At 39.6% G+C, this 15859-nt stretch overlaps 2 protein-coding genes across 3 annotated transcripts in view; one reads left to right on the plus strand and one right to left on the minus strand.

Moving 5' to 3' along the window:
- The first annotated feature begins 2805 nt into the window (after nucleotides 1-2805).
- On the plus strand, nucleotides 2806-6643 carry ABITRAM (actin binding transcription modulator). Its single transcript, XM_068194823.1, has 6 exons — nucleotides 2806-2918; nucleotides 2992-3043; nucleotides 5272-5401; nucleotides 6064-6140; nucleotides 6212-6281; nucleotides 6350-6643. Exons 1-6 carry the CDS (start codon nucleotides 2855-2857, stop codon nucleotides 6476-6478), a joined length of 522 nt encoding a protein of 173 aa, XP_068050924.1. The 5' UTR covers nucleotides 2806-2854; the 3' UTR covers nucleotides 6479-6643.
- CTNNAL1 (catenin alpha like 1) overlaps nucleotides 6291-15859 on the minus strand; it is a 56650-nt gene continuing 47081 nt past the window's right edge. For both annotated transcript variants that reach the window (XM_068194803.1, XM_068194813.1), the window contains exons 12-19: nucleotides 14633-14670; nucleotides 11389-11439; nucleotides 11133-11287; nucleotides 10325-10373; nucleotides 9479-9535; nucleotides 9240-9359; nucleotides 7998-8081; nucleotides 6291-7898 (exon numbers count right to left, since the gene is read on the minus strand). In XM_068194803.1, the coding sequence (XP_068050904.1) occupies nucleotides 7737-7898; nucleotides 7998-8081; nucleotides 9240-9359; nucleotides 9479-9535; nucleotides 10325-10373; nucleotides 11133-11287; nucleotides 11389-11439; nucleotides 14633-14670 (716 nt within the window). In that variant the 3' untranslated portion in view covers nucleotides 6291-7736. The remainder of the gene's footprint in view (nucleotides 7899-7997; nucleotides 8082-9239; nucleotides 9360-9478; nucleotides 9536-10324; nucleotides 10374-11132; nucleotides 11288-11388; nucleotides 11440-14632; nucleotides 14671-15859) is intronic.

Here is a 15859-nt window from a genome sequence, read left to right on the forward strand (position 1 = left end):
ATATTCCAGTTGGTTTCTACTCCAAACAAATTGATGTAAAACCATGTTCTAAGTGTTTACATCAGATGTTTGATTTGTTTCATCCGTTCTGATATGAGTTGCTCTTCACTGGTTCCTTAAATCAGCAACAAAGGTCCAGCTCTTAAACTGCCAAAGCTTTAAGATATGTAAATTCCATCAAAAAGACTGTAAAAGCAGTGCTGTATCCCACTTACACTGCCTGAAGCGACAAAGGTGTACTAAAGCCTGTTTGATATCAAGGGGGAGGAGTGCTACAGGCTGAGATAAACAGTCATTACCTACAAAAGCTTCCTGAAGTAAAGTGTTGATTTACTTTGGGAAAATGAGCTGAGTGGGAGAGCTGCCTACTTCTAGTTCAGTGTGATTGCACACAAACCTGTGCTATATTTTTTGCAAGACCTAAAGCTGAGAAATCCAAAATAAGGAAATTTCTTTGGTAGCATATCTAGAGAAGCAAGGTGTTAAAGATAATAAGTGTATACTTAAGTATGTAGTTTAAGCCTACAGTCTTAATATGTTTAACCACCCTGAATGTCACTGAAGGAAGAAGGTTGAAAAATCCAATAGCAAAATAAATTCTGCATTCGCAGGGAAGGTTAACATGTCAAAGTTGTTTAATGATGAATAAATAACAGAATTATGCTCTCTTACTAGCTAGCTTTAAAAATCCCAGAAGTAAACAATTAGAACCTATTTCCGATCCACTGCTTCAAATCATCAGCTGAATAAAAAGCTTGAACAACAAGAGAAATGTTTGATAATACTGTGTATGCCAGGTTAAAACAGTTTGTTGGTCTGTCATACAATGAAAGCCAGGAACCATTCTATGACCTCAGAAATAGATGTTTTCAATTAATTGAGAGGTTTTAGGGTGTTTTATGAGTTGAGAAATGGGTACCACGTGAGTTTTTGCTGCCAGTAGACTATTAGTTTTTCCTCCTTCAGCCTTTCCTCAGGTTAGCAAGATTGATATTTACTTTTCTGCTCACAGTGATGAAATCCTGTTCTGTGCCTCCTTTGAAGCCAGGGGTTGAGAAAGGCATACTTCCTTCAGCACTCCTAATGCATCCCTGTGTCCTAGCAGGCTTTTTAGGGCTTGGACGTGGTGTTTATGTGTAGTGTGGGAAAACTCCATAAATACAGTGCACTTCATCCACTTTCTGCACTGCAATCCTGGCTGCTACAGAAATCGGGCATCTCTGTAGTCCTGGGGGATTTCAGACTTGGATGAGCTCAGTTTGCTTTGAATTTTTCACTGCTGGTTTCTGTTAGCCTACAGCCATAATAGCTGCCAGTTCAGCTGGATTTCTCTTATCTGGATATGACACAGGAAGTGGGCAGGTAGCCTACTATTGTTCAAGAGATTTTAAGATTAATGACTAAATGATGGAGATAAATCTACAAATTTCAGTGTTTCCAGTGAGTTACTGGCTGGTTTTTATGTACTTGACTGACATTAAAATATCCACATATCAATAGCCATTGCTAATTCAAGAATAAAAAAAATTGCCTTTAGAGCATTTGGGCAGAAATGTCTTTACCCTGTACACAAGCATATTCTACCCATTCAGTGCTCTTTAATCATTGATGGAGAAACATCCATGACAGGCAGCTGTCCAAACTGATAACTGAGAAGGTGAGACTAAAACTTGCTGTAGTTTTGTATCGGCAGGATGACAAAATGTAGGTTGTTCTTTTTGTTTGTTTTGAGTTGGTTGGTTTGTTTTGTTGTTGTTTCTCTTTGTTGGCCTTACAAAGTAGAATCTGCATCTGTTGCAGTCTACTCGTGTTGGAAATACTCAAGACTTGGCAAACCGGTGGGGCAGAGCCTCTAAGTAGCCCTTTATTTTTATGTGTATATTTTTCTGCAGCAGTTTTTAATGTGCTTGGCTACTCTGGATAATAAATGCAAGTGTCTGTTTTGTGTATCCATCTGTAGCTTAATAATGGTACAGACCTTAATTTTTATGCTTTTACAGCTGCCTTAGTGCCTGTGCTAGATGCGGGTAAACAGAATAGGCAAACAGTGCTGGAATAAATCTTGGTTTGGGTTTTTTCTGTAACATATTCTTCTAATTGTTTTGGCCTGTATTTGTACAGAAGAGGTGTCATGTTACTTTGGGCAGCAGGAGTCAGAGCAAAGGTGTGGAGGTTCTCCAAGTTCTCCCCTGCCAGGCCTGTGGGGATCAGGTGCTGGTACACTTTCTCTGCATCCTTTTTACATTTAGACACCACGTGTCTAAATGTGATGCCACGTGTGTTGTGGGAATGCAGCTCTTTTATGTTTATATAAAACACAGCCCAGGCTGTGAGTTCAAAGGCTGAAATAGAATTCACAGAGGCTCTCCTGCTGCCTGAACTGAGACGCCAGTGCAGTTAAAATCTCTGTGGAAAAACAGGGTCGTTCTGTTTTCCACGAGCAGAAAACAGAAATATGTTTTAATGGAATGTGGGTTGTTTTACTTTGGTTGTTTTTTGGTTTTTTTTTTTTTTTTTTTTTTTTTTTTTTAATTTAAAGCACGTTTTCGGTGTGTGTATATATATGGTCACTGTAGCTGTTACTGTATTGCTGTGTGCTAGAGAAAATAAACCACTGAACCAAACCGCAGGCGTCTGAGCGTTTTTCTCAGTGGTGCAGATACGGCGAAATATGCAATAGCCTCGAGAAGAAAGAACAAAAAACCAAACCAGGTAATAAAACAGGTAGTACTGTGTTTCCTCGGGGTTTCCCGTGCCGGGGCGGGGAGAGGGCCGGGCTGGGGCCGCCGCTGCCGGGGCCGCCCTCCCGCCGTCATCGCGCCGCGCCGGCGGGGCGGGCCGCGCCGGGCCGGGCATGGCTGAGGGGGCGGCGGGGCCGGGCGGCGCCGAGCGGTACTTCACACGCTGGTACAAGCCAGGTACCGCCGGGGGCCGGGCCGGGCCGGGATGGCGGCGGCGGGGCCCTGACTCCTCTTTGTGCCCTTCTTGCAGACGTGAAGGGGCGGCCGTGCGAGGACTTCTGCGTGCTGCAGCACTCCAACAGGCGAGTGGCCGGCGGGAGTCGGGGTCCGCCTCTGCCCGCCGGGCGCCGGCGCTCGGCCAGGGCGCTGCCGCAGAGCCGGCCCTCGCCCTGCGCCCGGAGGGAGCGGCGGTGGCTGCAGCAGCCGGGACATGGAGAGGCTTGGCCTGGGACACAGCACCGGACAAATCGGCCTCCCCATCCTTTAATTACTGCTCCAGTGAGAAACAGGGAGGCTTGGCCTCTTCCCCCCTGACGGCCCCCCACACCCCCTCGTACTGCTCAGCAGTGTCCGTGGTGCTGCCCTCGCTCCCTTGCACCCTCTCCTGCTGAAAGGGCCCCGTGCACCGTCCCTTGGGGTGTTCATGGAAAGACTGGATGTGGTGCTCAGTGCCGTACTCTAGTTGACACAGTGGTGTTCGGTCATAGGCTGGACCCAGTCTATTTCAGAGGTCTTTTCTAACCTAGTTGATTCTGTGATCATCAGCAGTAGAAGAGAAACGTTCCAAAAGGCCTTTCCATAATGACATTTTGAAGGAGTCTGTTTAACTTGATTTAGAAATCCTTCCGTTTGAACAAACATTCAGCTTTTTCTGGATAAAACTTAATTGCTTTTTCCTGTACATTTGTGCACTGATGGATGGTGAAGGCAAGATAGGAAAAGTGTCTTGCTTGTGCTTGGATGTAGCTGGATATCCAGTTATTTGGAGTAAATCAACCTGTACCTGATGTGGAGTCTCCTTCCATACCTTACCTCCCCCTGCTGCAGCCTCTTAGGGCAGCGGGAGCATTTCTGGGGTGTTCAGTTCCAGAGGGAAGAACAGAACCTAACTACTGTCCACACAAAAACTGTCAGGGCCAGTGGCTCATGGGTTGAGGGAAGGTGAGGCAGCATTTGTGTTCCCGGTGAGTAGTTATGGCCTGCTCTAGGAATTCAGAGTAAAAGGAAGGGTATGCTTGGCACAAGGCAGAACCATCACCTTGCTGCAGCCTTTGGAGTTGGAGCTTCTCTGTGGCTGTTTCCTGCAGTTCTTCCTCATTTCTTTCAAAAGGGAAACTAGTGTACCTTCAAATAACAGGTGTGACAGTAACAGCAAGGAAGGACACCCTTCCATTTGTACTGAATACTTAATATAAGATTACTAATCCCAGGTGTTTGGCATAAACAGCAGTTTAAATTCCACTGATTTGTTCAACTGTCTGTGAAGACTGTTCTGCTACTGTGAATTCTGAAATATCAGGACCCTTGGGTTCCACAGCAGCTTAGTCAGATGTTCTGTATTTTACCATTGCTATGCATTGGGGCTGTGGCTTAGTTTGCTGTTCCTAGGCAGTGAGAAGTTGTCCCTTGATTTTTTGTTTTACGAGGTCTCAGCTCCATCAGGTGATAGCTCAAAAATAATTTGTTATCTTCCCCTTAGAAGGAGGCTGGGGTGAAGGGAGGCAGCTTTGCTGCTAGGACATGCTGGATGCGTTCACCAGGATCCAGCTCCCTCTTGTGGGAGCTGTGCAGCCAGAACTCCCCAGGAGTGTGGGGAGACGGATAGAGCATCCACAGGGAGAGATCTGGTTCTGTGCCCTGGTTTTCTCTGCAGTCACTCTTCTGTTGATTCTGGTGCTTCCTGTAGATTTTATACTCTCAAACAGAAGAGCTTCCACTCTCTTCATTTACTGGCAAATTGATGCTTGTGCATTAGGCATGGTTCTAGGCCAGGCAGGCCTAGTCTCTTCAGCTGGGCTCGTCTCAAACTGTCCAGTGTCCTGGTAAGAAATAACCCTCCTTTAGAAAAAAATGAAGTGCAAGCAACAAGTTAACTAAGGCCCAGGTCACCAAAAGATTTCTCAGCTGTTCACCACAAAGGGCCTTTAGCTGTTGAGAAACACTGCTGTGTCTTACATTTTGTGACAAAAGTATACTGTGCTTTACTTGTCTTAGCCCAAGTACCTACTTCAGCTACTGGCTGAAATGAACCAACCATGCTCTCATGGTTGGTTAGATAGAACAGCACTGGCTTATTTAAAAGCAGTGGTTTTGTTTAGTATGAAGTGTAGGGCTTTTGACAGTCCAGTCTGGTATCTCAAAATGAAGCATTTTCCATGGGAGTGGCTTTAGGACAGAATGCCATTTTTGTTCACTTTGGTATGGTAGGTGTCAAATAAGATAGACAGAGAAGGTTGTGGGACTTGCTTAGAGCACAAAGCTGTGGCTTACAACTACAGTGGAATAATTGTATTCTTTTTTTTTTTTGCAGAATCTGTGTCATCACCTTGGCAGAAGCCCACCCTCTTCTTCAAAGTGGGAAAACAATTAAAAACATTAATTACCAAATCAGTGCAAACTGTAGCAGACTTCAGAATAAGGTCTCTGGAAAGTCAAAAAGGGTATGGCTTTTTGATTTCCTTAGTTTTGATTTTAATCTCTCATACTCCCTGAGATCTTTCTGTCCTTCCTTGGATAGAAACCCAACAGGTTACTTCTGTATTTCATTTAAAACAAGCCCCTCTGCACTTGAAGAATTTAGACTTCCTCAAAGAGGTGCCTGTCTGCCTGTCCCAACCAGGGTCTTGCAGTGCTCCTACAGCACACTTGCTTCTAGTAATTTTTTTTGGTAGTGTACAGAGGGATATAAACATCCCTGAAATAATAAAAACTTATTTCCAAGAAGATGTAAAGGATTTGGAGACTAGATAGTAGATGGGCCAGTTCAGTGTGGTGGGTTTTTGAAGGTGCAGTTTAAGTAAGCAAACACCAAAATCAAAGGTGCTGTTCCTCTCCTCTCCCCCCTGACTTCAATCTCATACAAGTTTGCTAGTCTGCAAGAAACTTAATTATGACTAACTCTGTAAGCTTGTAACAAGCTTTTATTTGATATGTGCACATAAGTAAATTGGCATCTTCCCTTCTGTAGGGAAGCACACCTCTGGAACTGAGAATTACCTGTAACTATCACACATCCTTCCTTTTAGGTATTGCTGATGGTAATACTTTTACAAGCCCTATGTAATTAAAACTACAGACATGTTTGTTTATTTTCCAAATGCAGGGAGCTCAGTTTTTAACAGAACTTGCCCCTCTGTGCAGGATATCTTCATCAGATGGAGAGGAATACACCATTTACAGGTAAGGTTTTTCCCATTTTTTTCTTACCTTGCCATACCACACACATCTACAGAATCTGAACACTTTTGCAGTTGCATACGAGGGCGCCTGATTGAAGTGAATGAGAACATCCTCAGCAATCCTGCTCTTCTGCAAGAAAAGGTAAGACACTTTCTTGTTCTTTATTTTTCAGCTTTTATTTCACTGCTAACTTCATTCTTGCTTTTTAGCCATCAACTGAGGGGTACATTGCCGTGGTTCTACCCAAATTTGAAGAAAGCAAGAGTATAACTCAGGGACTTCTGACGCAGAAGGAGTATGAGGAAGTTTTGATGAAACGCCGCAGTTCTGCTTCATGAAATCAAATCTACACTTGCCATCTATGTTTGATACTAAATAAGTGATGTTTATTGTACACTGTGAGTTTTATAGTACGGAAAAGGCCCAGTGCCAGTTTTTAAAAGTGGAACTAAACTCCTTGATTCATAAAAGAATAAACAAGTTCAAATAGTTTGTAATTAAAATTTCTGTAAAAACTTGACATAAAATTTTTCTTTTTCTCTGAATTCCATCTTAATTCAGGTTTATTAAATAAGCTCAGAATGACATGGTGGAGATTATTTATGTTCCACAATCAGCTTTGCTTCTGCTTAATGCAAGCATAGTACATGTAGAAAAAAATCATAGCATTTAGCTATCATGTCATTTAGCTAAACTAATACAATATGGAGTTTGACACAGGTGAATGGAAAATAAAAATGCAACAAACGCCTGTGTACAAAGAGAAGATAAACTTGAAAATACATATTTCACACCAAGTTGTATTTTCATGGTATCCTGAAGTCAAATAATTCCCTTTGTACAGAATTTTGTAATAATCAGTATCTATTTTCTTCAGTTTTAAATGGCATAATGTACAGTCTGCATAATACTTCAGTGGTTCTACAGTCAACTCAAATTCTGCTCAGTAAGTTTTAATAAAAAAGAAAGCAACAACTGCCATCTACAAATAGGGTAAAAGAAAAAGGGTTTGAGTCAAGACTATTAATCACTTAAAAATATACTTTTTGTGGAGATAAATCTTGTCAAGATTAAAATTCAGGGGTGCATCTATTGAAATAGGGTTTTTTTCCTAGGACTACTTCATTGCAGGAATAACTTGTAACTAAGGTAACATTTCAGTGCTTCAGGCCACAGCCTTTCAGACTATATTCCTGATTCTGCTTTATCAAATACATAGACTGAAATAAGCCAGAGATGAGTTTACAGACTTCAACAGTAGTGTAACATACAGCGTATGCAGCACAGGGGTCTTTACGTAAAATGTCTACTAGCAGCATCTTTGGGTTGACACATCTATTAAGACATTCAGAAGCATTAATTACAAAATTGGTATCAATAGTGAGCATAGGAAAGGCATTCACATTATAAAAATACAGAACATTTAGACTAGCTTGTATTTTAATGGCTAAGTAATGGGACATCTATTAGATGTGACAAAGATCAACAGTTTTGTATCAAATAAACCTGGCTTGACTTTCCACAAATGAAAGCAGTATTGAAACTTCAGCAAGTATTATTTTCAAATGGGAATTCCTGCATTTCTTAGTGCTATGATTACTTGCTGTCTAAAAATGTCATGTTTGTTACGTGATTTTCCAAAGACTTGATGCCAAATGTCTCCACACTTCTTTCTGGACTACGTGCATTTGTACCAGTTCGTATTCTGTCTTCTTTCCATGGTGGAGCAGGCTTAAGACAACCATTTCCCACTTTATTCTGTGTATGTATATAAGAAAGATTTCTTAAAAACAACCAACCAACCCAAGCAAATAAACCCCAGAACTTTTAAATAGTGCAGATTAAACTAGTACTCACCTTTCTCAGTAATTTGCAACAAAGTGGAAGAAGTTGACACAACAGAGTCATCACATTCCTTGTTTTCAGAATGCATGCATCAACCTAAAGAAGACAATTAATAGTAGAGTAATACCTCTTACTCAATACTTGTGTTAGGAAGTTGTTTTTGGCATGAGATGATCTGTTTTGAGCTGGGTTAAGTAACACGTTTCCTGTTAAAATATCTCCTTATCAAATGGGTTTGCCTACATTTTTTAAACTTCTCTGTATAGTACATGCAAAACAAGAGCATCCCTTCTGTTAAGCACAACTTGAGCAGACACATCCCAAGAGAATGAACTACTACTACTATTATATTAAAAAGTAACAGAAGTTTCTTGGAAAGGAGCTCTTACGATCTAAGCATGGATCATCACATTTCTTCATGGTTTTCATTTTGTTTTATGTCTTGCCAGCATGATTTAGAGAGTCATGCATCATCTAAGCCTTAGTTCAATGTTACACTAAAAGTTATCTTAAATCTTAACACTCAACATCGGTCACAAGTCTGAGCCCTCAGACATTAATTTGAGAACCTGTTACTGCTATGTACTGATACATCACTCTATAAACAAACTGGAGTTCCCTTTTAATTTAGAGGGTATAAAACAAACCATGCAGTAACCCCAGGGTTTGGTTCTGAGTGGCTTGTATGCTTTAGCCAGTTTCACACCCTGCTGTAAAACTGAAACACCTTTTCCACAGCCAATTGGAAACAAATATCCAGCTGCATAGAAATGGTCTTGCTCACACTGATCACTGCTGGTTCAGGAATACTGATCCCCTCTGATGTTTGCAGATCTACTTCTTGTGTTAACAGTGATGAAACTTTCATGGCAGCTGTCTATGTAGTTATTTATAGCAAATATGAATATCAGAAAAAAATCTCTGCAGTCCAGGGTAGATGCTACCTACTGAGAAGCAAATGTGTTTCAGTAGTGGAGTTGGGGTTTGGAATTTGTTACATATATGTTAAGCATCAGTAACAGTAATTATTACAGTGGTGGAAATACGTATTACCTTCATTAAAATTTTGATCCCTGAAGTCCATACCGAGGTACATTTAATTACAGTTCCTGTTTATCTGAATGGAATTCTAGTGGATTACAGTTCTACTGCAGCCTACTTCCATATTTTAACTGGAGCATAAATTAGTAAATTACTTTATTTCAAAACAAGTTAGGTGTGACTTTGAGAAATATATATAATTTTTTACCTTACCTTTGTAAATGTAGCACTTTTACCCTGAGCAGAAGCTTTAGCTGTTGCCTGGAGCTGCTTGCACAGAGAGATGAGTTTTTCAGCCTCCAAAAGAAGCAAAGGCTTGTCATCATCACGTACCTGGTATGTAATCCAGGAAGACAAAATAACTCTGTGTTAAAGACTCCAACGTCAAGTTAAGGGAGAAGACAGCACAAGCAACTTCTAAGCAGTATCAATGATGTCATAAGATACATCACCTGATCAGACAGAGCATGAAGAGCTGAAGCAAGCTTTGTGCCCTCTGTGGCAAAAATCTGAAAGTAGGAGAAAGCATGTAACAAAATGAATCACAATAGAGATAGGCTTCTTACCTCCTGCTTTAATCATGTGCTTTTAAGTAAAAAAGTATCAGGAAGTAATTGTAATAATGGTATACGTCTATAATTCACAAGTCAGCAGTTACAGCAGTGACTTCTGAAATAACAAGCTACACTAAAAACTGCCATCCTCACAGATAAGCACAGTTTAAAGGTTTTCCCTTTACATATAACAAAACCCCCAACTTCCAATTATCTCTTGTACTGTGGCAGCTCACAAATGTTTTGTGATGACACCTGCCCTGTTTGTTTATTGTCCTTTCAAAGTTAACCAGTCTCCTGTTACACACAGAGGTATGCATCCTGGAAATAGCATCCCACATCACTTCATTTGGGCCCTTCTGTTTGCATCGTGCAAGTTTTTACCTTCTTTCTTTCTCATGAAAATCCTGCTCAGACTGGGATTTAGTACCTGTTAACACTACCAGGGACTGAGCTCAGTGATACAACAAATACTACAGATGTGTTGAAGTCCACTGTATTTGCCATAATGCCAGTTTGCTATCCCTCCTCCTAGCTGGAATCTATCAGTGTAATGATCCTGTCTGAAGCTACTACTGCAACACTGGGAAGTTCACTTTCAGAATATGTATCAGGGTTAGGCTGCTCAAAATCTACAGCTGCTGGTCAATTCATGGTACACTGTACTTATGTGTAAGGAATCAGACACTGAAGGTCCTGTTTGGCTTCACTCAGAGTGTCTATGTCCTATTTTGTTAAAAATACCTCTGCCTGATGAAATAAATCTTGAGTAGTTTTCAGAAGTCCTTCTCCTCTGTGGGAAATAACAAAAGCAGAAGATATGCCATTTATAGACTGCAGATTATTTTGCTTGCTACTTAACAAAAATTATAGTCTTACCACTGAATATTTTACAGTTCACACCAGTGAACTGTTAATATCAGTCTTTCAGAAGATACTAGGCACAACAATAACTACCTACAGGAACTGCATTTAAAAATATTACACAAACACCTCAGTAGCTACAGCACTGTTGGGGAATTAACAAGACTAGAAATCCACATCTCTGGCATACTGAGTATTATTGGACTAGTAGGTAACAACAAAAAATTCTCAACTATGATAAAAAAACCTCAAGCAAACCTAAATTCTTCAAGTAAGAAAGCTGACATTACACAGGCAAATTTCAGATAAACTCTTTTCAGTACAAGGATCAGTAATTCCCATCTATAGTTATATCTCATCTACAGGTACTTATGATTTAATTCCCTTTATTTTCAAAGTATTTATGAACATACTTCTTAAAATATCTTCCATACTCAAGAGACATTTAAATAGATGCTCTCCAACAAAACAGGTGTTTAGCCCTTTAAAAACAAATGGGGGGTTTAAAATCAGAGTTTTTTAAAACAGCTTAAAAATTTACAAAAATTTATAAAGCCTACAGACAGAATCAAGTTCCTTTCTAAATGGGTCCCAATTATTATGCTCTGAAAGTGAAAATTTGTTCTTTCTTATAAACACTGTTAATGCTCTTTTTCCCACCAAAATTTGTCTCATGCAGTGTAATTACCTGGTAAATAAATACATGGAGTAGGCCATACTTGACATCCCTTGCCCATGTTGCACAATCTCATTCTCCTGATCCTCCCATTTCTCTGTCTCAGAATCCACATCGGATGTTAGCAGATGCAATTCTAATCCAAGTTTTGCAATTTTCGCCTGTTCCTGTAAATGGTAACCATATTTATGGCACTTAAAAACATATTCTTCAGATGAGATAAAAATATGAAAGGAGGTTTTTTTTTACTAAAACCATGGCATCTTACCTCAGTATCTAGTTTGACTGGCTTTAATGCTTTCAGATTTGCATTATGCTTCTGTTTCAAACAAAAAATAATATTTTTAAATAAAAGGAATTGGTAATCATTTTACTAGCAAATCTTAAAAGAGGTAGCTCTATATTCAGAGAAAGACTTTGCAGGAGAGTTCCAGAGGTTCAAACAAACTTCTCAGCAGAAACTGAGAACCTCTTCTGATCTGTCTGTCCTGAAATGGCAGGTGTAGATGCCCCGAACTTGTAAGGAAAAGACCTTTTCCACAGTTCTCAGGCTCCACTTCCTAATGCAGTACAGTCTCTTCCCTTTACCCTGTAAATCCTCAATAATACTCAGGTCTGAACAGTCTTAAGCAAGTACTCCTGCACTGATTTTTCTATCACTGATGGTACTGATATAACAGGGATGCTGATTTCGCTAATAGCAAGCTGATGTAGGCTACAACCCATACAAATACTGGTGTGAGGAGGCAGCCCATTATTCTGTGTCACTCTGGAGAAGCAGCTGTAAGCAAATACTGACACTCATCTTTTCATGGGTTTCCTTCTTTTTTTAAGTCATGAACTATCCAAAATATGTCTGGCTGCAAGCCAAATATGAGCTCGCATTAAACAATAATTAGTGGCACTGATGTGAGTGGACTACCTGGTAAGGCAGTGCTTGCCAACTGCATGACACACTTAGGCAGTAATTCATAATTTATTTCATAATTATTTGCTGTTCTTGGCTTTAATTTCATCTGCTGGTGCTGTCACTGTGCAAAGCCAGCAAGACCACCAGACGCGGGAGGCACAGTCCACATTCAGAAACCACTGGACTGCAGTACAAAGTTGGTGTCATAACTTGGAGAGGTGTGATGCTCAGGAGGAAGCTGGATCATCTCAGTGCCCAACCGAGGGCCTTGTCTGAGATTCTGAAAAACTGAAAAAAAACTGCTGCTATTCATTAGTGGGAGTACTTGGGCGAATTAGGTTCAGTTATGCATGCAGGACAAAAAAAAAACCTAAGAAACAACACTGTTCATTGTGAACAGCATCAGAAATGAGATTCTGGTCCCATTTCCATTTCTCACTTCAAGAATCTGAGCAAAAGTACTCATACTGAAGTTCCTAGTGCAATTTAGTGCTCAGTTTAATTTTCTGCCATTTCTCTTTTCCTATCCAAAAATGTTTAAATATTCTGAATCTTATGAATGTCTACCCAGATTAGACAATGCAATTCTGCCTATGTATTAGAAATGCTGATCTCATTTTGAAACATTTAGCACAAAGGACTGAACTCCTAATTGTGATTTGACTATAGTGCATATTAGAAATGCAATTTCAGAAATGGTGTTTTCAAGGCAGTGTTTTAAAATAAGAAAGGAAGACAAAACCAAACTACATTTGTTTGTAAACACAAACTTTGGTCTAGAAGGTGTAGCAAATATTTAAGCTGCAGAGTAAAGGGTATTCAAGAAAACCAGCACTAGTTACAACAAGTAAGTTTTTCCATTCACAAATTACTAAAGAAAGCTCAGAATATTTTTGCAGTTTTCTCCACTCTAGTGTTCCTTGCATTGTTTGAATAGTATTATTGTTAAAAGACAGATCAATAGATATGTTATTCTGCTTTTAAAACATGATTCAACACTTTTAACTATAGAGAAAAAATATGCATTAAGTACACACATGAATCATCACTGCTGCTCTGGTCCTCATCTACAGCATGGTCTAGGGTGCCACTCATTACCAGCAAACAGCACAGTGGCAATTAAACAGATGTCACAAAATATGTGATCTAATTAGATTGGCAGGAACAGTGTGGCCTCTGTGCAGGGACAGCGTGGGCATCAGCCAGGCACAGCAGAGCTGTGGTTGCAGCAGGGGGAGGAGAGGCTCTGCTGAGAGGAACAGCACCGGGAAGAGAGGCAGTTCCAAAGCTCAGAGCATCAGCCAGGCAAAGAAGTCACTCTGTGAAGAAACTCTGGTGTCCTGTGGATGCAATCTACATTTCCTGTTGACTTTCAAACTGTGCATTTGTAACTCCCCACAATGGTAAGTATCTTGCAAAACTCAAAAAGAAAGCAGCAACTTTTCAAACAACAACAAAGCAGAACTGTTTAAATGCTGACCACAAAATTTTTATTAGCGTATTTTTAAAAACATATGAATCCATAATTGGGACTCTGACTTCAAATATTTAATCTCTAAATTATGACATCCAGAAGCTATGTGTCTTAGTCAAATGAGTCAGGGACAGAAACCCTATCCCGAGTTTCAGTATTTAGTTCCATAACTGTGAAATTCACCCATGCTCATGCAGCCTAACATATTCTATTTAAATCTACAGATTCGCTTTATAAAACTTTTTTTAATAAATATTGGATTTATAAAGCTTTTCTCTTTTCGTTAAGGGGCAGATGTTGTATTGTGTTTGAAGCTGTAGAATTGCACAACAGAAGACATGGAGACAGAGGACCATTTCAAACTGAAATTCCTCTATAGGTTAAGGAAAGAAAGCAAGGAGAGAAAGAAACAAGCTAGAGCTTACTGTACCTTTTGATACTACTGTTTCCCTTTTTCCTACCCATGGAAAGATTCAGTTCAGAGTAAGTGAATCAAATGACTGATTACATGACACTAACAAGATTTAGGAGGCTTCCTAACACACAGATGCTCTCAGAAACAGTGTAATATCAATTATAATCAGCTAACAATATTAAATACCTCACACCTAAGAACTGGGTACTTGGTGTAACTTTTTTCTCTACATTAAACACACTTAAGATCAAAGAAAGAAACAAGAACCCATTATTTAAAGAGGCTACAACAGGCTCAAACATGAGCCCTTGTTCCAAATATGTTAACTCAGGCTACAATGTTAAGTCTTGGTAGTATGATTTATTTTTTTCTTTTTTCAGTATATTGCACCATATTCCTACTGTTTTAATAGTAACAATGCACTTTTTAAGTATATAGTATGAAAGTAGAGTATGTGGTAAAAAATTAATGAACAGGAATTAAAGTTTACGTACAATCAAAGTGATTAAAGCACATAATTAGTTACATTTGTCTTCAGTCTGCTTATTATTGACTTAATAAATTGACAAACTTTGATATTTTACTGTCAGCCATCTAGTCAGGATGCATGTTACCAAGATATTGTTATGTCCCCATCAAGTTGTGACAGGGAAAGAAGTCAAACAGAGAACAACAGATGCAAAGTAAACACAACAAACCCAAAAGCAACTTACCCCTGGTCTGGGCAGTGATAGGTAGACACGCTTCTCTCCTATGAAGAACACACAGGTTTATACCAAAATTTATATACAGATTTTAATCAGTGGGGTCAAATGCCTTACTTCATCCTTCCTTAGACTGCAGTACTATAAAAGCAAATTACTTACCTGTAATTCCTCCTCTCTGAATACTGCAGGAGATCCTCTGTCTCATGCTTTCAGAGACAGGCCAAGAGCTCCGTACTGCTCAGATTTTAGCAACTGGCAATTAAGAAAGCTTCTCTGATCACTTCCCTCAGTAATATTTCTAGTCCCTTGCATGTATTTCACAAGGAAGTAAAGAAACGCTCTCACTAGCTACAATGACTCACTAGCTACATGCACTCATTTTGTCAGAAAATGCAGAACATAAAATTGTAGCTCCATGTATGGCTTTTCTTGGCATGGGTTGAATGGTCTGAAATTTGGAGTAGACAGTGCCACTAGTGAGAAATACCTAGGCAGGTTTTCCTAAGTAATGCAAATAAAACTCTCATGTTGTACTGTACTATACGTATCCCATGTGTGCTGTATTTTATGAAGAGGGAAGTTCTACAGCATTTTACACACTTATTGAATTGTTTCTTGTATAGCCAGAAGCCTACAATATTCCAAGTTTGAGCAAAACAAATTAAGAAAGAAAAAATCCTTTTTGGGTGTTACCTAAAAATTGATAAAAACACTTTATTTTCAAGTAGAAAAACTGCTTGGGCTAACAGCCTAAGATTAGAGTTTCAATTATCAGAAGACATAATAGTCTATGAAGACATACATTTATTACAATAGATAAATGAGAGGAAAGTCTCCTAAACCAAATTAAAATAAATAAAAACCTTAAGAGCTAGTAAGACATTTTTGGTATTGCCAAAAACCCCAGAAACAATCAAAAAAACCCCACCAACTAAAACCCAAGGGCTACTACAATGGATGTCAGTACAGCATCACAGCAAAGGACAACCAACAAATGCCTATACAATTGCTAATTCCTCCTCTTGTATCAGCTCCTAGAGAAATTCCATTCTGAGTCCTCAGAAGAGGGTTCTTTTGTGCATTCAGGATTTTTTGAAAGCATGCCCTTTTTCTCCTGACACAACAGGAAGATCATAATCTCTGTATCTAGGCAACTGACTCCTACAGTTTTATGATGCCAACAAGTGTCCTTCAACCCTCTTGAAAAATACGAAAAATGGAACCTTCCTTTCT

The sequence above is a fragment of the Anomalospiza imberbis genome, chromosome 1, assembly GCF_031753505.1.
Source record: "Anomalospiza imberbis isolate Cuckoo-Finch-1a 21T00152 chromosome 1, ASM3175350v1, whole genome shotgun sequence".
Taxonomy (NCBI): domain Eukaryota; kingdom Metazoa; phylum Chordata; class Aves; order Passeriformes; family Viduidae; genus Anomalospiza; species Anomalospiza imberbis.